At 39.7% G+C, this 25,915-nt stretch overlaps 1 protein-coding gene across 1 annotated transcript; it reads left to right on the top strand.

Moving 5' to 3' along the window:
• The first annotated feature begins 2,591 nt into the window (after positions 1-2,591).
• On the top strand, positions 2,592-24,024 carry ERO1B (endoplasmic reticulum oxidoreductase 1 beta). Its single transcript, XM_035108391.3, has 16 exons — positions 2,592-3,085; positions 6,366-6,485; positions 9,991-10,074; positions 10,726-10,767; positions 11,568-11,650; positions 12,445-12,518; positions 14,310-14,430; positions 14,519-14,565; positions 15,959-15,970; positions 16,445-16,471; positions 17,693-17,785; positions 17,894-18,140; positions 19,316-19,385; positions 20,813-20,899; positions 21,561-21,694; positions 22,667-24,024. Exons 1-16 carry the CDS (start codon positions 2,981-2,983, stop codon positions 22,725-22,727), a joined length of 1,407 nt encoding a protein of 468 aa, XP_034964282.2. The 5' UTR covers positions 2,592-2,980; the 3' UTR covers positions 22,728-24,024.
• The last annotated feature ends 1,891 nt before the right edge of the window (positions 24,025-25,915 follow it).

Below are 25,915 nucleotides of genomic sequence, written 5' to 3'. Positions count from 1 at the left end.
GTTTCTAAACAGATCAGAGTCACAGTTTGTTTCATTCTTGTCAGCCTTTAGCAAAACACTAAAATTAACCATATGATCCCATTTTTCTCTGTGACAGATGATCAATCACCACCAACAATTTCAGCATGTTTTACTGCAAATAAATTTTGAATCCTCTTGCTGTAAGTTGAATCTTGAAATAAACTTGCATTTTGGCTCCCAGTGATCTATAAGGCACACCACTATATACATCAGTATTCACTAAGAGCTTTCCAGGAGCCTTATGATAAACTAGCTGGCCCTGCCACGCATTGCTGTGGCTAATCCCTGTGACTGCCACCACCCTGTGTCGATCCATGACGTATCCCGCCCCCTCCTCCCCTGGCTTTTACCTGTGATTCCCTCCAACCTGTCCCGTCCCATGACGTATCACACCCCCTTGTCCCCCCCCCGGCTCATCCCTGTGACTGGCCCCACCGTGTCGACCTATCCCGTCCCCTCCTCCCCCCAACCCCCACCCAGGCGAGTCATTACCTCCATTCGGCCTAGTCTGTAAAGGCTTCGGCCTAGTATGTAAACGGGAGCTGAGGTGGTGTTGAGGGAAGGTTTTATAGGTGTAGTACCAGTGTAGCTGCCGCTAGAGGGCGCTGCTTTGCAATCTGGTTCTTTTTCCAAAATGCATTTTCGTCTGAGTGGTGTGTTTTGAAACATGGGGTTTTACCAGGCACAGGTGTGTCATCTGTCTTGGAAAACGGTATGGGCTTGCTGTCATATTCGCATGCAGCATTGTGTCAAAATGTGAACACAATCGGTCTAGCGGTTTTGGTGAAACGTGGATACTAACGGACATGGCCAGTTTACATATACTGTATATATATATATATATATATACACACACACATATATATCACACACACACACATATATATGGCTTGGACTTACAGGTGAAAAAATCAAACCTAAAGTGTCTGGTTATGCCTTTATGAATATTTTAGTAATAACTTATGCTTTTCCAGTCAAAATGTGATTTAGTAGTCTTTACCCAGCAGATATAACTTCTATCCTTTCCAAGTCTCATCCTGATAAAAAGGAACATTACTGAAAGAACCTACTGCAGACAAATGGGTTAAAATAAAAAAAAACAAGCTGCCACCTGCTCTATGATAAAGCATTTAGCCTGGTTACATGAGTAGAGCCAATAATCTCCACATAGCAATATATTATTTATCAAGTGCACACATGGCAAATTCCTCTGAAATATAATACGGCAGGTGAACTTTTTCCCAGACATGAGGCCCTATAACCTATTCAGGGAGGTAAAACTAAGAAACTGATTCCTAAGTAGCTCATTTATTTGGGATTGCAGTCACTCACATACCTTCTGTCATATGGAACCCTGCACAAGTCACCTCCACTTGGATGCCATAAATAAATCCTCTGAAGGCCAAATTATACTTCTGATACCAGTGCTGTGTACCAGCATTCAAGTCCAGCTTGCAGGCTTCCCATAGACATTGCTTCCCATGGGCCACTGGGAGAACAGGATGGTGGACTAAGTGGACCTTTGGTCTGATCCAGCAAGACTCTTATTATGAGTACTACAGTATATGCAATTCTGGCTGATCTGAGTGCTGAGGTCACTGCCTCTGTCAAGGTGTAGAAATCCAATTTTAAAAGCAAAGGGGTGAGTTGATGAAGCTTGCAGAGCAACTTACTTCACTGCAATCGGTGGGTACAAGTGTTTCAGAAATTTGGCTGAGAAAATGGCTTAAGCTTCCATGCGTCTCTCACACACAAACACATACAATGCAAGGCAGCAAGGAAGAATGGTATTGTGACTGTAACGGTTTCCTTAAGCACAATGAGGAAGGAAGCAGGAACACCCTTGTCACAGCCCCCACAAAAACCTGAACATTGCCTCAGTATCTTTACAATAAATGTACTGATTTCATGATTACATTCCTTCGACAGAAATTCAGATTCCTAACAAAACTGTGGCTGGCGTTCCTTCTTTTTTTGTTTTGTTTTGGAGTGCTACAATTTCCTTTAATTATTATCTTATAAAAAATAATATTCCTCTTCCCCAATATGACACATCAGCTCATTGTCAAAGGGCTTGGGTTCTCAAAGCTACAAAGTGAAAGACATCCCTCCTTCCGCTTATTCAGGAGGCGCATGTACACAGAGACAAAAATATATACTTCAGGGAAGTATATATGCTGCTTCGGGGAATATGAGCGTGACGGGGGTTTGCAACGCAGGAGGGGGCAAGCAACACACCTCTAAATATTAACGCTAAGTGCAGTTGTGGGAGGAAAACGGAGTTACGAGGCACAGAAGCCTTTCCCAAGTGAGGCTATTGCTCCCTCCCCGCCCCCCTTTTTAACGCCTTGCCCCTTCCTCCCCTCACTGCGCGCGGGCGCCACACAGCAGCGCCTCGAACGCCAACCCCCGCCCCGCGGGGCCTTCCCCTCCTCGTGACAGTTACAAACTGCCTCCTCTTGTTTTGAAGGGGCGCGTGGTCCTTCCTCATTGGCTGCGGCCTTCGTCCCTCCCCTTTCGCCGCCCGCGTCTGAGGCAAGAGAAATGCAGGAGCGAAGGGTGACGGCGTCGCACTACATTTCCCGAAACGCTTTGCGCGGCAGCCGAGAAGACCGGCTACGCTGTCGCTCCTTCTCCTGTGGTAAAAGGAAAAGTGTCTAGCTGGGGCGTGCGCTCTCTCTGTCTCCTTCCCCGTGCACAACAAGAGCGGCGTGTGGGCTGAGAGGAATAGGAGGAGGAAGAGCAGCAACACCAGAAGAACAGCGAGCGCTGAGGAGGCTGAGGTGAGCGCGGCGCATCCGGCCGGCCGCCTGCCCGCCCGCCCGCCCGTCTGGCAGGCTCTTTCCCAGCGTCGGTGGCAACCTCGGGGAGAAGGAGGCATCCCCCGGTGCTCCGGGCTGCCCTGAGGCGGCGAGGGGCGCCCTCCGCCCCGGGGCGAGCGGGGAGAGGGTTCTGCAGCATGAGCATCAGCAGAGTTGCCCGGAGAACTGCAGCGGAAGCGGCGGCGCAGCTCCTGCTGGCGGCGGCCACCGTGGGCTGCCTCTGGTGCGCGGCAGAGGCCCAGGTGAGAAGGGCTGGCATCATGGGGAGCGAGAGGTGGCGGCGGGTAGGTGGGTGGGAGTCTGCCCGAGGGCTCGTCAGCTAACGCTTTCCGTGCTTCTGTAGCAGGGGTTGCCACCGTGTTGCCCTCCAGATGTGGCCGGACTACAACTCCCATCGTTCCTCCTGACGGTTGGTTGGCCATGCTGGCTAGAGCCGACGGGCATTGCAGCCCCACATTCGGAGGGCACCATGTTGGCTACCCCTGATGGACCGCATCTGGGACTGCAGAGCTGAAGGGATGCGCTCTCTAGCCTACGAAACCTAGGGCCACTCGAGGGCCACCCTTTCCCCACCTCTCATGAAGATTGCCAGGGCAATGGGGAGGTCAACTTGACCCCATCCTTAGGTATTCCAGGGCTTGATTTTATCTTCCCTCCTTCCTGTTTAGTAGATTGTGACCCTGGAGGCGAGGATCTTTTTACAGTGCTGAGAAAATTTCGGCTGCTTTATGAAGCGTTTATTAATATGTCCAATTCTCTGGACGGCCTTCCAGCAGGTGTGGGCCCTAATCCTGCCTGTTCAGTGGCTCCTCTTTTTAGCTGTGAGAGTAGAGATGCAAGCAGCTTTAGTGAATTAGAGACAACAACAGCATCTTTAATAAGGGTTTCCAAATCCTTCCTTTCTTCAGTAAGATACAGTTGAGGTCTTCCTTGGGGAGATGCGATCAGTTGTGTTTGCTCTGCCTTGGCTTGGCAGATGTTTGATGCTAATTTGTAATTGAGCCAAGAGTGTGTCAAGTGGGATTATATTATATCAGGGGAAGGAACATGTGTATAGAGATGTTTTTGCTAGCAGGAAGAAGCGATGTGGTCTTTATAGTGTATTTCAAGGTAAAGAAGATGGAAAATTTGCCTAGCATGAGAAGGAATGCTTTGCATACCTTGCATCTTTTTATCCTTACTGTTAAGAGTTACATGCAAGCTCTAGGTTGATTTGTCATGGGCAACAATTTTTCAGTTTGGTTTTCTTTGAAATTATACAAAAGGTTGAATAGTATCAATTGTGTAGAATATACCTGCACTAGAAGATCAGAAGCAAACTGTTAAAATAATTGTGCATTTGGTCTACTCTTCAGATTTGGGTATGAAAGTAATACTTGCTTCTTGCTAATTACGATGTTCATTGTTACAGCTTTTGACGTTGCATAACCGTACTCTGTAGTATTTCAGACCACAATGTTTAACTTAAATGTTTTCAGCCCATTTTCTCTCCACCCCCTCCCTGTAAAACATCATTCTATAGCTGAAGTGTCTTTTTTGCTTTTCCTTGTAATAGTTAAGTACCACTTCTTGTTTTGAAGATGTGCACTGCTCCTTCTTATTGGTTCCCCTTCTTGATGATCTTTAAATTATACCTCAGATTGTCCACAAAATGAGCAGGTCTGGGGGGGGGGGATATTCCAGCAGCCAATTTCAAGTAGTTATGTGCTGTCTGTTCACAAAGTGGCATGGATTTGAAGTTCTTGGGCAGTGACACGTACTCCTAACGTCTAGGTGTCCGGTCATTCAGCTTCCTGATACAGATCCCAAAGGCAGTTGCACTGGAAATGGAAAACTTTTATTAAAGAACATAGTCTCACTTTTCCCTCAAACATTATTCATGTGATTAGTGGAGATAATTCTTTTTAAATGTTCCCATTCTTATGGGAGATGCTATTCTCGTGTAACTTGCTCACATCCTGGATTTCCAAATAACTACTGAATATTTTGAATGCCTAAGTACAAGAACAGGAGATATTTTCCAAGTGACTTTCTTTGTCATTTTGCTGTTTACCTGCTATAACATTTGACTGAATTATTTTATCACACTTTGTATTATAATATTACTAATAAGGATCACCAGTGTTAGGTCACCAGTATTTTAAATGTGCTTGATTTATTTCTTAAAAATACAAGACTTAAAACTGGACTTCATTCCATGTATCTCTAATATAGTTCTTTGAGGGGGAAAGTAAAGTGGATTTTTAATGTATAATTAAAACAAGAAAGTTCCATTTTGAAATACTCTCATCTTAAAAGCATTATAAAAAGCATGAATAATGGTTGGGCTCCTTATAGAATCCTCTTGTATAGATTTAAGCTTTATAGGCTAGGAGTTAAATGAGACTTAATCGTAAGTGTATATGCGTTTGTAGCCTACAAGTTACAATATATACTATTCTGACCTCCTTGAAAAATTCACTGCTGCTTTTTAGTATTGGCAGCTATAGAAATAGATGAATAGTTCTAAAGCTTAGACTGAAATTCTGAATATAAATGTATCCTTCAGATTTAATGAAAAGAATTCCCAAAGTGAATATAATTCAAGCACACTTCCAATCTCAGCAGTCTTATATGATGGGAGAAAGCTATTTTCAGTTTCACATATGCTTTGAATTTTTTCACTTTCATAATAAATAAATATTGCAGGGTTTTTGATCGCCCTCTAAGGAAACGCAGTGCATTCTTAAAATATAGTGCTTAATACTGACAATGATAACCTGTTTATACAATGACCTGGTTTTCACATAACGCTAAGCCAAACTATGGGTAATTGCAAATTTTCAGGTGTCCAGAGAACCCTGCTGCTTTTCTCTTCCTCTAGTCCTGCTGCTGTGAGCTAAAATGTGAGACGTAAGCCATAGAGCAAATCCGCCATTGTCTTATCTCGGAGCTTGCACATTTGCGCCCATAGTTTGACTTGGTATTATGTGCAAACTGGGCAACTGTAAACGATTGCTGAATTCCAATAGCACACTGCAAACAAAACAAAGCATAGGGGTGTGCTTATTGTCTAATTTAGCATTCTGCTAAAGAGTGATAAAGGATTCCCTGCACAGAATTTAATTAAAATCTAAGTTAATAAAAGCAGATTCTATCAATATTTTAGATAGATTAAGGAAGGATGGTAAATGTACTCTGCATACTATTAATAAGTCTGCTAGCTTTGTCCCATTCCATTCAAGAATAAGCTACCGAAGACTTACCCCACACACCACCCCATTACTGCACAGGTGGCATTTCTACATAGAGAGTCACATGAAATGTACATAGATTGTGTATCACAAATGCAAATGCTTGTTTTGCTATAAGTTAAAAAAATGTGTTACCTTGCCCATATGTGTATGGGCTTCATGTATATTCCTGCAAGCAAATGCCATTTGCATTGCTCTTTATGATGATTTCTCTCTAATTGTCTTCTTGCTCAAAAACTTTTAGCTATAAGTGATATTGCCATTTAGTCTTTTTGTTTTGTTTTTCTAGTTAACAGGAGTGCTTGATGACTGCTTATGCGACATAGAAAGCATTGATGACTTCAACAATGTTAAGATCTTCCCCCAAATACAGAAACTTCTAGAACGGGACTATTTCAGATACTACAAGGTAGAGCAAAAAATGGCATATTACTATGTAGTTTAGTGCATACATTCTCAGACTCTCTGCTTCTTGGTCCATGTGAGTGGGCTGAAAACTACTGAGGTCCACCATTTACAAACTGGTGGTGATATTTTCTGTTGGTACCTAACCTCTTTGGAAATTACTAAATTCTATGCTATAGCAGTTTTCTTGCGGAAAGGAGTTCCATCATTCAGACTTTTATCTGGGGGTTATTTGGTAATACAAGACTCTAAATGGAGAAGGCTTTTTATTTTATATCCACCTGGCATTTCTCTTTAATGTATGTTTACTCTATCTGCTGTCACTTTTTCTCTTTTCCTTCTTAACCTACCTAGGCCGAAAGTGTTACAGTAGTTTCTTTCATCCCTGCTCTTTTACATTTACTTCTCCCTCCTTTAACAACTTTCTTCTCGTAACTCTTTCCCCCTCTCTTACCACTTTGTTCTATTTTTTAAAATAATGTTTTATCTCTTTTTAAATTCCTAAGGGAAGCAAGACCTCTCATCTCTCTCCCTTTCTCTTTCCCTCCTTCTGCTCCCAGCTTCTTTCCCACAGTCACCTTTACTCGGTATGCAGGGAGTTGGCATCCATCCAACCAAAAGGCTATAGTACGATTGGGGATGGGGTGGGCAAAGGAGGATGCACTGCTTTGGCAGTGGAAAGAGGATTAAGTCCCACTAGTGGTCCTGGCTTATCACTAGAGAAACACTGGCTTAGTGAAATCGATTTTTCTTTCTCTGTTCTCCTACAAAGTAAAAGAAATACAGTGTACAGGGGTTATAGTAAAACTGTACTAAAAATGAAACCAAAGCTTCAAATTTGTGTGAAAGGGAAATACACTGTGGGTTGGAAGAGCAGTACTCTGAAACACTATATACTGTTGTTGGGTTTCTTACCTGCCCATCACCATAAGGTCCCAGAATAGGTAACAACAATATAAAAATACAAAATTGAAATTAGTTAAAACCTTTTACAATCACAAAATGTGAACTCAATATATTCTGGTAGTTTTTTTGGGGGAAACCTCATTTTGATGTAACTGCTGCCTTTAGAACCTGGAATTGGCTTCAGATAGTTGGTTAGCCTTTTCTTTCTTAATGGAATTGGTTAAAAACAGTACCTGAAGAATTAAATGAAAACCTTATCAGGTACTTGAGCAAACAATGATGACCAAATGTAGCTAACGTCCTTCAGCGTTGCTTGATCCAAGGTGTACTATAGTGAAAATAAACTGATATTAGATAAAAGCTGTCTTCTGTGAATGTGAAGCAGACTACACCTGTTGGTTTTGGAATTTGCTCTTGATAAGCTGTATAACTGAAGGTTTTAACATTTAATGTGGCCATTTCTGTTTGATACAGTGCTGTATCAAAATAGTTGTAAATTTATAACCCACCCTCTCCCCTCTAATCTCTCCCCCTACCTCCGGACACCATATTGTCTTACATTGAATGTAACCAAAAGACTTTATAATCTGAACAACAACAACAAAGATATTGCACCTTTTGTAGTTCATAAAAATCTGTAATTTAAAAAATAAAAATTGTTACCCATTGTAAAGTATTATGTAGTTCAGCTACCAACTTCAGTGGCAATTGTGCTAGAAACTTTATTAACACTCAGGATTTTCTGTTTTATTGTTCACTGCATCTTCATATATAATCTTTTGTTCCATCTGTCCTCTTCCCACTCACAGAATGGCTAAAGATTTTTATTTATTTTATTTTTGCAACCATGTTTTGATCCTAAGGTGTTTTAAAAAGGGACTCCCTCTCGTGCAGGGCAAGTTCCCTGAATTCTGGCCATCTTTCACCATCCCTTGTAGGCCTCTGAGTCCCATCTCATTTTATTACAAGGATCATTGGTGGAATCCAGAAAGCCCTAGCGCACAAGCAGGGGTCATGCCTCTCTGGATCCAACCCTGTGTTTTTAACAGAAGCTGTGTAGTCATTATGAACAATTGGCTTAGTCAGGAGGTGCTTATTAGAAAATGTAATGTTTCTCCCCAGTTGCCTGTTGCTAAAAACAATTTCCTCTTTGACCCCACCCCCAAAAGTGTGTATGTAGGTACTTTGATTGGACTAAAAAGATTTTAACTTCATTATCTTGCTTATGACATTTTTAGTATCCAGCAGCATTTGATAAAAATGTTGCATAAGATGCATTTGATAAAAATGTTGGATTACTGTGTGAACTCTACACATTTAAAAGTAATTTATATTTAATTGGGAAGGATTTGTCCTAATTAAAAATTTGAATCAATATTCTAAATTTTCTGAACTTGCATGTGGGATTTGTGCACTGTAGCAGCTGTAGCTCACTTTTTTTGCAAAATTTGAGGCCTGTGTATATTGAAGGAAACTGAAAGTTTTCAGATTATCAAAGTGTGGAATAGAAATGAACAATTTTAAATGTAAGATGCCAACAGACCAGGTTTGATTTAAGTAAGGCTCTAATCTTTTAAAGAATATCTAAGTGGTGCATATCAGCTGTGGCTGCAGTTGTATGTTAGATAAGTCTTTGTGCTATGGTTGAAAGAGGATTAAGAATATTTGATCTTGGAAACTGTCTTCCTTTGCACTGATACCATTAATACTGTTGATGTAACTTGAAGTGGGGGGGTTGCTTAAGCTTCCTTGAAGATGTGTGATTCCTGTTTAATCTGGATGTGCTGGATCTGCTTGATTGCAAACAACACTTGTGAGGTTATTCTGTGGAAATCTTTGGCTGAATCTTTTTATATTAAATACATTACAATAAAATTGCACAAACAAATCTTTTGCACACCAATAAAACAAAACACAAGCAATAAGGAACATTTTCAACATAGGTTCATGCAACTATATTCACTGCAAGACATCAACATTTGACAAGTAAATTATTAGATTATGACTGTCCCTATTTTCATTATCCTGAAAAATTTAGAAGATTTAGCAGTGTTAAAAAGTATAATATTAGTTCTTTCTTAGCAATAGGTACATAAGAATTTTCAAAAGACAATGGATAGGATTGTTTTGTTCTTTCAGCCCATTTTATTTAACTCATTGTAAAGCTTTATTGGTACATCACTGCATCTTCCCACTTCCCCATTTGATGAATTGAGTAACTTGCAGAATTCAGGTTCAGCAACTTCTCTGATCAAGAATTTTTATAAAATAGGTCAAGTAACATGAATCACATATTGTACTGATCATTCATGTGAGGCCAGAGGAGAAGGCACAAAAAAGCACCTGATTGTATTTTGTGCTGTGGTATTGAGAAGTTGTTAATGCAATAAAAGCAAATCAAATTCAAATTATTCCCAGAAGAAAGCTTAAGAAATTGCTTGTGCATGCACCCCCACCCCATGCTTGTAGCTGGCTCATATTTTTAAAAGTCAACCGAATAAATGAAAACTCAAGATATTTGTTTGCTCAGCCCTAATCTTTCCGTATTTACCGTAGTTCAAAATTAACTGACTGACAGCATGTATATGTTTCTTGGTTTTAAGGTTAATCTGAAGAGACCATGTCCTTTTTGGGCTGATGATGGCCATTGTTCTATCAGAGATTGCCATGTAGAGCCTTGTCCGGAGGTATGTTTGCAAATAAAGGAGGAAACCAGAATAGTATTGCCTTTGTTGAACAGAATAATAAGGAACTTTACTTACTGCCATTTTTGCAAGAGTTTGCATAACACTGATGTGATTCCATGTTGATAGGAGTGGGGGTTAACACATTTTTAGAGTTGCAGGAAGTTTGACAGCTTTTATTGGCACTGTATTGACTGCTGTTGGAAAGTTACTTTGCTAGTGAAATTTTAGTTTTGTGTAAAGATAGGCAACTGTAGTTCAGTTTAAATAGCAGATAAGATAACTTTGTTACTCAAAGGGTAATATCTTTCAGTGCTATTAATGTCAGGCTTAAATAGTGTATAGGTTTTTGGCCATCATATTATGAACAGTTCTGATTTAGGTGCTATCCCATCCTAAGCATTTCATAGAGAAGTTCCATTGAACTTTTTTCAGTGGATCTGCTTACTAGTAAATGTGCACAGGGTACCTATAGCAAAAATGGTCAAATCATAAATGAAATGGAACTGTATCCCAGCGTGGAGTATTGGTGCTCAAACAGTTTCTTGCTGGCTTGGCTCATTGATTTAGCAATCTTTAGGTAGTAAGTGTTGAGAATGAGTGGGTTGTGAATTAAAAGGTTGAATAATAATGTAACTTGTTTGCTTCTTCTAGAGTAAAGTACCAGTTGGAATTAAAGCTGGGAGTGCTAACAAAGTGAGTAAGCTCTTCTGAAATAAAAAAAATGGACTTTTCTGCCCCCCCACTGCACTAGGAAAACATCTGACAGGGGGTTGGACTGGATGGCCCTTGTGGTCTCTTCCAACTCTATGATTCTATGATTCTACGTTGCATTTGCCTCAGATGCAAGAGATAGCTATCCACTCCTGTTACTTTAGCAGCTAACATAGCATTGTGCTATGTTTACCCAGTGGTGAAGCATGATGGTGCATTCTAGGTGTGTTTCCCCCCCTCCTATGAGAGAGAATTGAAGCTGGCAGCAGTGCTAGGAAGTCCCACTGTGTTTCCTTGCCATGGATACAGTTGATGAGGCTCTCTGGGCTCTCCCCCCCCCCACACACCTTGTTTTCCAAGGTGAGCAGAAGCTAAGTGGGCCAAACCTGGTAGCATGGGGAGCTGGTCAGGAGGCTTTTATAATGTAGCTTCCTCCTAAACGATCACTTGTAAAATTGCCTCTTGGTGAAAATGTTAAGCAAACACTGAAAATACTTCTCCTTAATGCAAACTTAAATCTCAGATACGCATGTATAAATAAAATTAGTGATAGTAGAATTTATGGCCTTCAGTGCCATAAATGTGCATAAGAATAGAAGCTTCTGTCTCTGGTCCAGAGAATGGTAATACTTGGAAATATTAAGTGCATTTAATGCTTGTGAGGTGTTATCTTGCTTGTCAGTCATGGCTGCATTGGGTAAGTGACAGGCAAATGCCCTAAAGATTTAAAGCAAAAAATATATCAGTTGGTGATATTAAATATCATATACTCTGCCTTGCAGTATTCAAAGAAAGGAAACCATACCAAAGAACTTGAAGACTGTGAACAAGCTAACAAACTGGGAGCAATTAATAGTACATTAAGGTAAGCCCTTTTTTCAATGTTAACTGGAAGGCTTGATATATTTAGCTCTTTTAAGACATTTCTCCATACATGCTATTCTTGTAGGTTCTGTGGTAAAGAGAACATGCCAATGTTAGATTTCACTTACACAAAACATATTTATTTGTAGCTGTTGGTCCAAACATACTTTTATCAGTTGAACTAAAAAGACTAACATGATGAATACAAATTGAGGAAGCAAGGTCTTCCAGATATTGACGCCTAGTTTTCAGAACTGTTTCTCTGCTGGTAGTACCTATGTAGGCATTAATTTTGAAACTCACTTGTAGACTGTGCTGAACTTTTTCTCCGCTTTCTTTCAACCAAGTTCTGTGTGCTAGTGCTGGATAAGGAGTAAGGCTTAAAAAGTGATACAGCAGCATAGTGAGGACAATAAACATGTTTGTTAGCAGGATGGTCTCAAGGATAGCTATCTAAACAAACTAGTGCTATGTATCTGGGCTGAATATACAATTCTAGTGTTAATTATAAACTCGTGCTGTATGAAAACTTGGCAGCTGATTACTTGTGTTGCTTTATGAGAAATTAGTTGCACTTTATGCTCTTACAACAGTTTCATGTAGTCAATGTTAGTTTCATAAGATTACTTTTATCTAAAAAAACACATTTTCATTTTTATGAGCTTCCTTGAAGGTCCTTTTGGGACGATGTCGGTAGCAATCTCTGTTCTTAAAAGTGATGGGAAAACATAAAAATGAGAAATGAGACTATATTATGTCCATTTACCACTAGTCTATTTTTTCTCCTTTCCACAGCAACCAAAGTAAAGAGGCTTTCATTGACTGGGCTAGATATGATGATTCACAGGACCATTTTTGTGAACCGGATGGTAAATTTGTTCATTCTTTTGAACTATATTTTATAAGGCAATGTGTAGCTAAGTAAATTGAAAATCATCTTCATATACTTCACAGAAGAGAAAGTGTGCCAAAATATTTATACTTTGCTCTTAGAAAACAGGCTCAATTCTGATCTTCCAAACAAAAGGAACCATGGGCTTATGCAATCCCCGTCTCTTAGTTTTAGTGCTAAACATAGTTTGCTGTGAAGAGTAAACCTATTAAAGATAATTGTGGATCCTGATATAGCCAAGACAGTACCACCAGTGAACAAGAGGAAGGGTATCAGCAGGATCCAAAGAACCCAACTCTTTTCAGAAGCATAAATATTGCTGGGAGAATTAAAAACAAAAAATAGTCCACTGAGGACTGAGCACATTCGGTGGCAATGAAATGCTGACTTGGTGGAAATGATGACACAAAAATCCAGATGTGAGGGACAAGCATATGGAGTATCCTTGAAGATGGCTTGGCTGGCTGGAATCCTGAATAGGCATCCTCTACGTTGCCACATTTGGTTGCAGGTCCCACTCGTACAGTCCAAATCTTCAAATACTGTTAATAATTAAACCAGAATAGGCTTAATTTAAATAAGAGAACCCTCTTCAAGCAATGACTTCTGATTGTGATTTGGAGCCCAAACATTGATCATTATTTACCAATTTGGACATAATTGAAAGTCACTGTGAACATTATAAGGGAAACAGAGAATGGGGCACTTATTCAATCATTTTTTCTAAAGGTGAGAGAGAGCTGAATCTCTTCTTGTTCATAATCTACCAACCTATGATTTGCAAGATCATCTGACCTGTACCCTAGTATTGTGCTTGGAAAGTGTTGGCTCAGATAGTGTCCAAAGGCCTCAAGTTGCAAAAACAAAGCAAAAGCCCTAACAAAATGTTGCATTCAAAGTCAAAGAGAGGAGAGAGGATGAAGGACACTCAACATCAAAAGTGCTGAAAACAGATCTTACAATAAATATTCATTCTAGAACCAGTTATAAGCCCATGTATACAGCTGCCTTGTCTTCTATATCTGGGCTTGCTCCTTTTTATGTGGTTATAATTAATATTCAATAAACAAGTTAAATTAAGAAAGTTAAAATGTGTTCCCCATAACTGGAAATTAGGCTCCTTTAATAAAATACTGTACAGTGGTACCTCGACTTACGAAGGCGATCCGTTCTGCGGCGCTCTTCGTAAGTCGAATCCTTCGTAAGTCGAAGCGTCCATTTTGTGCATGCACAAAGCACGATTTTGTGCTTCACGCAGACCGCGCGCACCGCTTCTGCACATGCGCAGAACGCGCACGTGCAGCGAGAATACTTCTGGGTTTGCAGACTTCAGAAGTCGAAACATTCGTACGTCGAGGCATTCGTAAGTCGAGGTACCACGTAAGTCGAGGTACCAATCACATGTGTAATTGTGCATGTTTGTAGTGTAAGTAATGAGTAACTTGGTACTACTATTCTATCTAGTTTCCAAGCATTTTGCAAATAATGAAGAGGGAAGTAGCAGTAGGCTACCTGCTGAAGCATTTTACTTTGTCTAAATAAGTCTCCTGTTCCAAGTGTAAATAATAAAGGGCAAGATGTAAATAAGGTGGGGCAATTTGCCATCTGTACAAGCATCTATGTAATCTGATCAGTAGTAATAATGCATTTGACTTTTTACATTAGCCAAACTTTTTTGCCTTCCTATATATAAGAGTGTGTGTGTGTGTGTAAATGCACACACAATTATACAATTAATGCATAATTAACATCTCTATTTTTTCTTTAGATGAGAGATCTCCTGATGCTCAGTATGTGGATTTGCTGCTGAATCCAGAGCGTTACACTGGATACAAAGGGCCCTCTGCATGGAGAGTATGGAACAGTATCTATGAAGAAAATTGCTTCAAGTAACTGGGAAGGGCGGGCAGAATTTATTTTGAAACATTTGAGATTCTTTGAATTGCAAAAACATATTTCTAATCTCTTTTCCTTTAGGCCACGATCAGTGTATCGTCCACTAAACCCTCTGGCACCCAGCAAGGGTGGGTCACTAAATACTTTGTAATTATAAGAATGGTTTTGAAGGTTCAATACAGTACAGCCATGCCATTTAGGAAACCAGCAAGGATTTAATGAATGGAGATGGCCCACTTAATTAGACTTGCTAATGGTCCTTTTTTCTTTTTCAAACAGTGTTTTTTAATATATTCATAAGATGCATATCTTGCATTTTGATATGTGCCCTCAAGGTGGCTTGCAAAACAAATAATCATCATCATTAATGCTACTTTTACTAGTTAAATGTATTAGTTGTCTACAGCCACTGCCTCTAGGCTACATACAATAAAATGTTAATGGGCCAATATTCAATACAACTATTACTAATATAACTATTACTCTCTTGACTGGATTGAGCTGCTATTCATCTAGACACTGATTCAGCACACCCACTGCCCCTCCTGCTTGAGTGGACAAGGGGAAATAGAGTTGTGTGTCATCCACATATTGGTGATAATGCCCTCCAAAATGTAATAATATACCAAATAAATACACCAACAAAAACTACAGAAGGTAAAACAACATGCAAGCAGCAAGAGAAAAACTAAAGACTCAATGCCATTCAGAGCCCGTCTAAAAGATAGCAGTGAAAAAAACAGGCCAAATGTCTGTGTGGATGACACAATCTCTTTGGTAGCCACCTACCTAATATCTGCAGATGAGGGGGCGCACAGAAAGACTACAGAGGTCAATTCAGCACTTTGAATTGGGCCCTGAAACATTGCAACAATATACTGGTACTTACAGTATTCCATACCAGTTAACCATCTGGCCACTTCATTCTGCATCACATGAAGTTACCAGGACTGACATACAACTCATAAAAGTAAATTAGCTTTGATGGTACCACAGCATTGATAATTATGGCTATCTCTCCAAGACGGGATGCTGCTAGCACCTTAACTATACTTTTCAAAAGGCACCATGAGCTATGTATGCAATGCTGGTTCCAAAAAAATAATTTGTTTTGGGTGTAATAATATTTCCCCTTAAATAACTGATCAAATGCAACTTACGTTTTATTTGAAACTATTTGCCAGGAATAAGAAAGCAAAGCTACAATTTGCAAAAAAAAAGAAGAAGTATGAAACTGAGATCCCTGTACAACTCAGAAATGTAGAATTGCTTTTCAAAATATCAGGAAAATTAGCAAATGCTGCAACATTATTTGAGTTTGTTGATTCTCTATATTGCATTTAAATGTTTATCCATTATTTTAGTACATAGATATTTGTGCCTGAACTAAATAACTGAAGGGGTGAATCACAAATCAAAAAGTTTATATATTTTAAAAATAACAGACATGTGTTTGATTTTCGTTAGAGACATAAGAGGGGAATAAATTGTTCTCATCTTCTGCAACTTTCTTTTTTCCAGGAGAGGATGATGGTGAGTCTTCATAATATTCTTTACAAGTTCACTTTTACCCTTAATGCTTAGGTCAACTAAATACAATACATTCAGTATGCTAGATATACATATTTTAAATACCTCAATACCTAATACTGTTGCTGAATTACAATAGAGGGTGAGGGAGCAAGAGGGGGCGGGGAAGGAGAAAGAGAATAGAAACATACAGAACAAGACTTAGTTAGGATTTGGAACACAAATACTTGTCCATCCTTTGTCGGGGGGGGGATACTCGCAAAAATGGTGTATGATCTTGAAACTTGCCCCTCAAAATAGAAAAATCAATGCTTCACAATTTAAATTGTGTGAAGGTGACAGAGGGAGAATCAAGTCTTTAACAGATTCAGATTTTCCTTAAATCATATGCCCTGTGTTTTGGTTTCTGTCCAGTGTGTTTTAAAAATCTGGAATTTTGATTAAGCTACTAATGTGAATTTATTTCTGTATTTGCAGGAGAATCTTTCTATACATGGCTAGAAGGTGAGCAAAGTACCTTGTTCATCAGCATTTCTACGGCGCTGTGGTCTAAACCACAGAGCCTAGGGCTTGCCGATCGGAAGGTCGGCGGTTCGAATCCCCGTGACGGGGTGAACTCCCATTGCTCAGTCCCTGCTCCTGCCAACCTAGCAGTTCAAAAGCATGTCAAAGTGCAAGTAGATAAAGAGGTACCGTTCCAGCAGGAAGGTAAATGGCATTTCCGTGCACTGCTGTGGTTCACCAGAAGTGGCTTAGTCATGCTGGTCACATGACCTGGCAGCTGTATCCCAGCTCCCTCGGCCAATAACACGAGATGAGCGCTGCAATCCTAGAGTTGTCCGTGACTGGACCTAATGGTCAGGGGTCCCTTTACCTTTACCTTTATGTTAGTCCAGCTATGCAGCTAGAGAATCCTGTAGTACGTTAGGAGACTAATGAACTTACTGTGAATTGAACTTTCATAGGCTAGAGATAAAAATGCTGTAGCCTATGAAAGTTCATGCAATGGTTAGCTTGTTAATCTTTAAGGTTCCACATTACCTTCTGATTTTTACCTCCAAATAGATTGTAATGCATCTATTCAGCTAACACTGCAGGGTCACTTTAACTGGAGGTAGGAACTGTGCTCTTTACACATTTTGGAAACGGTAAGAGCTCAGATTGAATAGGTCTCATTAAAATAAAGTGTTTATAAAATTATTCTGAACAGATTATTTCCCAAAGCTTACCTCTATCCCATGCTCAAATATGCTATCCATTAGTGCCTTTCACCAGTTTCTCCCTTCCCACACCCTCCATGCCACTTCTGTTTGTGCACATTCAGATCCAACCTAGTTCAGACACAGTGAGAAATTGTGAGTTTCTATTACACAAATGAATCACAATGAGCCTCAAGTTTGGCTACTTCCCTCTTCCTCTGGTACACAGTGAAAAGCAGAGAACCACTTCCCATTTTAAACAAATCACACTTTTATGTCCAAACTTGTGGGCCAGGTTATTGAGGAACAGTTGAGTTTGGAAATCATGCCTTTATTATGGCCAAAGGCAAACAAACTGTGGTTTGTTTACAATCAACCCAAAAGCTTCAGATTTCCTTATGAGCTTGAAGAGTAGGGGAGGGGGGTGTTAGCCTAAGGCTCGCTGTAGTCCATTACTTAACAGAAATGTGGGCCTGTGAGTCATGCTTTCATCAGTTCACTTTTTAACAATGCTTATTCTACCTAGGTCTCTGTCTTGAGAAACGTGTATTCTATAAGCTCATTTCTGGACTTCATGCTAGTATCAACATACATCTTTGTGCAAATTATCTACTTGAAGGTATTTTATATTTTTAATACTGTGATCATCTCCGTTATTGTGGGAAGTTAATTGTTATCTCTGTGCAAGCATAATTCAGTTTGTCTAAAAATGTTTTTCTCTGATTAGAAACTTGGGGGAGACCTCGTTGGGGATCCAATGTCAAAGAATTTATCCATCGCTTTGACTCCAGTGAAACAAAAAGTGAAGGTCCAAGAAGGCTAAAAAATTTATATTTCTTATATTTGGTGGAACTACGTGCATTGTCAAAAGTCGCACCGTACTTCGAGCGTTCAATTGTAGATCTTTACACTGGAAATTCCCAAGAGGATACAGAGACAAAGTCCCTCTTGTTAGAAATCTTCAGGGACACAAAGTAAGTGTGCCTTCCCTCCCCAAATTTAATGTGCAACTAGATATAGCTGCTTGAACAATATTGGATTAAAAGAAACTACAAGAAATTGCATCAAAGGGATATCTGGAGTCCAAAATATAACAGGAACATTTATTAACCTTTCTGAAAAGAAAAGCAAGCACTGGGAAATGGAAAAAACTTCCTCTATCTTGCTTTTGTCAGTTATTTTGGACAAGATGGATTTTTCTGTTTCCCTTGTGTGTACAAAATGAGGGGGGAAAGAGCATGTAGCCTTTTGAATTTGGCCTATTTCCTATCCCACTTCATCCCTCAGTCTCTTGGCCAATAATTTTGGACTCATGAATCTAAGCAGACGGGATTCCTTGCAGAATTGCTGGAACATAAATATAAGTCACCTATTATGAATAAAGTTATTTAATTGTCTGAAACATTAATAAAATGAAATTCTAAACTTTTTTATATAGTTTAAAAATAAAGGGTCTCATGTTTGTCAATTATTCCAGTGCCTTTGTATCCATTGGCCCAACACTGGAAGATGTGCGCATGTTTACTGCATAGTGAACAATTGAATAGAATTCTGCCCTTACCCTTCTTTTATAGCTCTATCAGTAAAAGCTGAAAATTCAGGAAGGGAAGCAGGACTATTGCAGGGGGTGGGGCAGAGAGGTCTTTGCCAAGCCTGCCTTTGGCTGTAGCCTTGTCTCCCCCTGCTGTTTCTGTTTCTGTTTCTTCGTTAATACTCTTGTCAACTGGCACTCCCTGATTCCTTTGCTGCAAGTTGTCTTCTGCTTTCTCAAAGCACCTCCCCTTTCCCAGACCACACTCTTCACCAGTCCTATTCCATGCCCTCCTCAAGTGCTTTTGCTTGGGTGGAATGTGTTTTTGAACTGCACTGAAATGTATTTTGTTTGCCTGGATAGAGGGAGATTTGTATGCAGAAAGGCCTGACTTTAGTATGTGTAAGAGTCATATGCATTTCCGTGGCCCCTGGGAGGTTCTCTTAGTCTTCTGACTAAGTCAAGTTTTCTGCTGTCCTGTGCTGTGACATATGATTTTCCACTGAGATATTATTGAGAAATTGTACAACATGGATCCCTTTCACTTCATTCTAAGCAGCAGATTGAGAGTTTTTGGATTATTTTTTATCATTGACATACAGTATTTCATTCACTTAGGTCGTTCCCTATGCACTTTGATGAAAAATCCATGTTTGCTGGAGACAAAAAAGGGGCAAAATCTTTAAAGGTAAATACAATAATGCCAGTGAAATTTTTACAGAAGCTATGCAAACAAGCCAAAAAGTCTTACTTAAAAACTAGGCGTTAATCTTTTGGGGGAAAGTCTATAGGTGTTTTTGGGACAGATGAAATTGGTTTGGTTAGAATATGATTCAGAATAGAGAACTGCTTAGTCTTGACTGTGGCTTCAGTATGAGGACTTCTCTAATTTCATTTGAGTAAGACTCCTCACCAAACCATAACCTACTTCTAAATTCTCACACATTTATGAAGCACTTAAGCAAATTACTAAAAACATGCTGGATACTGCACTGACCATAAAACTCTGGTACATTGTTGCTAATGGACTGCATCATTGAACGCGGCCTGTTGCTTTTTGTTTTAGACTAGTCATGGTATTCACTTGCCTAATTTTAGGATCATCATATTACATTTGGAGGTCACATACAATGGTTCTTTCGTTTACCTTAATATGTTGCTGTTTTGCAAAACAGTACAGTGGTACCTCGGCTTACGAGTCGGTTCTTAAACCAAAACCGTTCTTAAACCAAGGTGCGCTTTCCCTTATGAGGCCTCCCACCACCATTGCCCTTCCACTGTTTGGATTCCGTTCTTAGACGGAGGTAAAGTTCTCAGACCAAGTCACTATTTCCAGTTTTGCAGAGTTTGTAAACCAAATAGTTCTTAAAGCAGACTGTTCTTAAACCGAGGTACCACTGTATTAAACATTGTTTATTATTAAAGCAAATCAGAAGATTTCCTATAATAATTGGTATGGTTATGTAATGCTGCCCTTTCCCAGCCATGATTAGAGGGTTTGGAGTTCCCAGCTGGTTTTATAGTCTCCTAACCTGGGACGTGGGTGGCACTGTGGGTTAAACCACAGAGTCTAGGGCTTGCCAATCAGAAGGTCGGCGGTTCGAATCCCCGCGACGGGGTGAGCTCCCATTGCTCGGTCCCAGCTCCTGCCAACCTAGCAGTTTGAAAGCATGTCAAAGTGCAAGTAGATAAATAGGTACCACTACAGCAGGAAGGTAAACGGCGTTTCCGTGTGCTGCTCTGCTTCGCCAGAAGTGGCTTTGTCATGCTGGCCACATGACCTGGAAGCTGTATGCAAGATGAGTGCCGCAACCCCAGAGTCTTCCGCGACTGGACCTAATGGTCAGGGGTACCTTTACCTTTACCATTTCATATGCAAATTCCCCTTTTCCTTTTCAGAGCTGACAGTGGTTAGTGTAGACAGCAGTAACCAGTTTGCAGGTCTTGGTTAGAAGGGGGTTTGTGAACTGTAGTTTGAGCTAGTGAGAGCACTGGTGCATATTTAGCACCACCTGGTGGTTAGTCCTGAAAAGAGAAGATGAATTCATACGCATGGATTGGCGTTGGGCGGATTTTATTGTATCTTTAAAAATTATGTTTTATTTTTATTGGTAGGAAGAATTCAGGTTACATTTCAAGAACATATCCCGCATAATGGACTGTGTTGGATGTGATAAGTGCAGGTTATGGGGCAAATTGCAGGTATGTGATTTTTTTTGTGAGTTAACATGCTCTGGGGCTGTGAAATGGTCTCCCATGCAAAACCTTCTAGCACATTCTTCTGATGCCAGGAGTTTGGGGATCTTGCCTTGCAACAGGCCCAGAACCCTGGGATTGGGACTCTGCCCTTTGTGGCTGGTTCATATCAGCACAGTGGTGCGTGTCACTACAAAGCCCATATTTATTAGCCTTAGTATGCACCCACATAATTTCAGTCTTGTTTATACAAAGACTTGTGCCTTGAAGTCCAGCTTCATAAACTGTACTTTGTTGTTGCTTTGAGTACAGTTCATAGTCTTACAATGATAGGAATCTTTTTAGTAATTATAAAATATAAATCATACCTTGTGTTCCTGTATTCTTTGCATTGCAGTTACAGGATATATTCATCAAGAATAATGGGAAAAGGCTGGAAAATAGGGTTTATTATTTTATTGAGAATGAGTTTATTAATATGAACTGAAAATACAATGGTGAAGGACTAGGAGACTGCATGTATTACTTTGTGTAAGGTTGGTGGCAGAAAGGCTTTAATTGTTGCATGATAATCATCTGTCCAAGCTATATAAAACCTTTCTGTTATCAGTTGGTGGTTTGGGACTAAGGAGTTCTGTAGTCTTGCTGTTTTACTGTGTTCTTTTAGACTCAAGGTTTAGGAACTGCTTTGAAGATCTTATTCTCGGAAAAGGAAATAAAAAACCTTCCTGAGAACAGCCCATCAAAAGGTTTTCAACTTACACGACAAGAAATAGTTGCTCTTCTAAATGCATTTGGAAGGCAAGTTATACTTTTACACTTAATTCTTTTATAGCTATGTAGTTATAGGCTATGTATTTTAATTCTTCTGCACCAACAGAAACCCTTTAAATCCTAGCTTAAAATAAAGCTCTAATTTGATTTCAGAATGCTACAACCTAAAAACAAGCAGATACAGGCCAGATACTAATGATGTTGCACAACATTTAAGCAAGCAGAATTCTTCCTTCCCTTCCTAAACCAGCTAAAGCATATTTGGGGGACAACAGGGGGTAGGAGAACAGGAACTACAGTTGCACAAGCAGAAGTCCACTCTGACTGCAGATGGGTATACAGTGGTACCTCGAGTTACAAATGCTTCAGGTTACAAACGCTTCAGGTTACAAACTACGCTAACCTGGAAGAGTTACCTCGAGTTGAGAACTTTGCCCCAGAATGAGAACAGATATCGTGTGCTGGCGGCGCAGCAGCAGCAAGAGGGCCCATTAGCGAAAGCACGCCTCTAGTTAAGAACAGTTTCAGGTTAAGAACGGACCTCTGGAACGAATTAAGTTTGTAACTAGAGATACCACTTTATTTGAATATTGCCCTCATTTTTTCTTCCCTATTTAGAGCAGTTGCTGGGACCCCAGTTATAGTGGGGTCATAATTTCACTTTCCCATTCATTTTAATAGTAGTAAATTAGACTCCTGATAGCTTCATTAAGTTACATGAAGCAGCACATGTTGATGGTTGAAAAAGTTGAAGTAATGAAGTTACTTTTTTCTTCAACATTTTTGGCAAAATGAACCTATTTGAAAGAACACTGTGAGGTAATATTGCCAGTCACTGTGTTGTGAAAAAGGTACTGTACTGTGAGGAATGAATTAGTAATTTCCAGTGCCCTCAAGGCAGAGACTCTCAAACTAGGGAGTTTAGTGTTTTTAACTTGAGATTGATTACAATGTGCAATCTTATTAATCTCAATCTTCTTTTTTTCTGCTGCATCACAGGCTTTCCACAAGTATACGAGAACTGCAGAATTTCAAAGCTTTATTACAACAGAGAAGTTAACGAAGGCTTTTCTACTTAGTGGTGGAAGCAACCATTCATCTGACATTGGGAAAAACAAAATCAGTCTTTATACAAACTGTTCTAAAGGGGGGGGGGGAATATAATACCAACTTGAATATTTAAGGTAGGAAAGATTAGTCATTGGACAAAATATTTAAGTATGAAGTACCTAACTTTAAACATGTAAATTATGTTCATCCTTCCACTGTTCAGTGTGTTTATCTTTGTACATCTCTTGAACCATCATTTGTTATGAACTTTTATTATTTTGTCTATTCAGAGACTCTTGCTTTACATCAAACTGCACTTATTAAGTCAGGTAATATGGAAAGCCTTGCAGTGTTGCTCAAAAATAGCTGGTGGTCATATTTTTAACATTTATATGTATCTGAAGGACCAGGTGCTGTTAAAAGATTTTCTGTGTTTTGATGTCTGTTAACAGTAGCTGAAATGGCCAGTAAACTTTTACTAAAATAAGCCCCTTGGCACCCAGGGGAGACCAGCATTCTTTGATCACATTTTGTTTTATTTTCGTACTTGCTTCCCTTCCCCCTCCTTAATTTTCTGTTTCTCTATATCACCGTTGCCTTCTCTGTGAGGAGACAAGACTGGGTTAACAGTACTCCAGAGTCCCTCAATTCCTGTTATGCGTGTCCACTGAAGGGGCCTTTAGAGTGAAGTGCTGCTAGCTTGAAATGCTTTGCTCAAGCCTGCTGTTGGCTCTTTACCATGTAGCCAAAACTTTCTCAATTTCTAGAGAGCTAAGAAAATTTTAATTATACCACTTGCAGTCTTTCAAAATTGAGACCCTTTCTCCCTGTTCTGGTAAGCCCTGTAATATTTTTGTGAGACTAAAAGCAAAAAACTCCTAAACAAACACTTTTAAAAATAGTGTCAGTTCTCGGAATTCAGTACTGCATATCCTGCCTATGCAATCTCCCATTTGTACCTTACGAAAAGATACACAATGTCTGTACTAAAACGGGTATGCTCTGCAGAAATTTGATTCTCAATCATTACTTAGAAAGGGGACTTTCATATAGTCACTGCAGAACAATAGCAGAAAACAAGTAATTTTTTAAATTTTAAATACGAAAGAAGAGAAGTTCTGTAACGTGTGATGGAGCAGCTGACTTAGAAGCTGTCTGTGATGTAATATATGTATTTAGCGAGGGATGTTTGAGTACAGCATGAATGTCAATGTTGGTACAGTATATAGATTTGTACATAAGTTTTGCTTTGATAGGTAAAACAATCTGAATTAAAATGAATTAAAAGTGCTCTTAAACACTTCTAATCTAAGTAATCTTTACTGTGGTTTGCGTTTATACAGTTATGTTGCTAGCTTTGTGTTACACCACTCCATAACTTTGCAGTTGAAAATGTGGAAAGGAACATGAGAGTGGCTGGTTATAACACTATTTTTACTCAAAACATTTATATGTTGCTTATAATGAAAGTGGTTTCACAGGAGGCTTTTAATATATAGTTGCTGTGCCTTATTCATGCATTTTATGGGGGCCCAGACAATGTCACAAGCCAATGGTAATCCTCCCATATTTTCTTACTGCTTTATCCATCTTTTTTTCTTATAGCAGAAATCCCTACACCTGCAGGTCTCAAGGCTTTTCACAGAATAAAATCAGAATATACACCACAAAATATATAATGAAAAGAAAAGCCACAACCACACAATAACACCCCCCAAAAAAACCCTCACGTTTTAAAAGGGCATAGGAGGTCAATCAAATCAACCAAAGGCCTGGTTAAAAAGGAATGCTTTAACAGGTTTTAACACAACTATCAAGCGGAGTGGGTCACACCAGCAAGTTTTCTAGCCAGGTTGTGAAACTGAACCGATCACCTGGTTGTAGACGTGTGTGGTTTGAGGTTTTCCCCCTAGCTTTTGAAGCAGCACAACTCCAAAATCAAAAGTAAGCTCAAAGGAAAGTGAGTTTCAGATCTTCAGGATTGTAGAAGAATCTTGAAAATGTAGTGTATCGTGGTAACCAGTAGTGAGGCTTCATTTTTCTGTGAAATATTGACCTGCTAGTAATAAGGTTTGCTGTATTTTGTTTGAGGTGCACCAAGTGTCACCCAGAAATTCTGAAGCCAACCTTCAATTTGCCTAATTTCTGCATCCTAATTTACAATGTTACTGTCCTATCATGGAATACGTGCTGGTCTGCCCACAATCCTTGTATCTTCAGCTCTTTCTTGGTGCATGTTCATTGGAACCTAACTTAACATGGGCATAAAAATGCTCAAATGCTTGTTTGCAAACAGTTCCTTGCAAAACAAGGTCAGATAAAATGGTGCTCTGTTGGCAGGAGTGGCTTAAATAGACAAGGGTCAAATGTAAGTTCTCCAAATTCAAATCTTCTTCCCACTTCTTGACTACGGAAAACGTTGGGGGGTTACATCAGGTAATTTATTGTCTTTTTGCAAGGAGGTATAATGTTGAATCCAAAAAATGATTGTAGTCCTTACAAGGCTGAATTGGAAAGTCACTTATGTACAGCTAAGATCACAAAGGCTTCTACTGGATTAACTGGTGATGAACATAGGAAGTATGAGTAGCGAACAGGTTTAAGGGTCATGTAGGGAGAAGAGATGGGCAAGGAGAAATCCTCGTGCTGATAGAACAATTTGCTTAGTGCTACGTTAAATGCTGCCCCATTGTCCACCATCCAAAATTGGGAGTGGATATAGAATCAGTTGGGTGCAGATAAGCAATTGCTGGATGAAGGTTACACAGCTGCATAAATACACAAGTTGCTGGGCCCCAAAGAGATAAGGCACAGGTTAATACTTTCATTGCAAGCTTGTAGTGTGACAAGATGGCAAAAATAGGACCTGGAGGACACTGTGCTGTCTGACACTCATATTTTCACTTTGCATATGTAATCACCCAGAAAGGTTTTTATTATGCACAGGCACAGCAGAGGCAAAACTGACAAGTGCCTTTGGTGCAGTTGCATAAAATAAACAAATATATTCTGTGAGAGATAATTTTAAGCTGTTTGAATCTTAAAGAAAAAAAGCATTGAAAAATAGCTGTTGCACTGCAACCCTAAAAGGGAGAATCTGAAAACTCTTTTAACTGCATGAGCAGGACAAAAACGAAGTCTGAGGAATACTCTGACCCTCATTTGTCTGTTTTACATTGTTTGAGAACAGTGGGGGGG

This window comes from Zootoca vivipara, chromosome 3 (genome assembly GCF_965207765.1).
Source record: "Zootoca vivipara chromosome 3, rZooViv2.hap1.1, whole genome shotgun sequence".
Lineage (NCBI taxonomy): Eukaryota > Metazoa > Chordata > Lepidosauria > Squamata > Lacertidae > Zootoca > Zootoca vivipara.
This window is presented reverse-complemented; position numbering and strand designations above follow the sequence as displayed.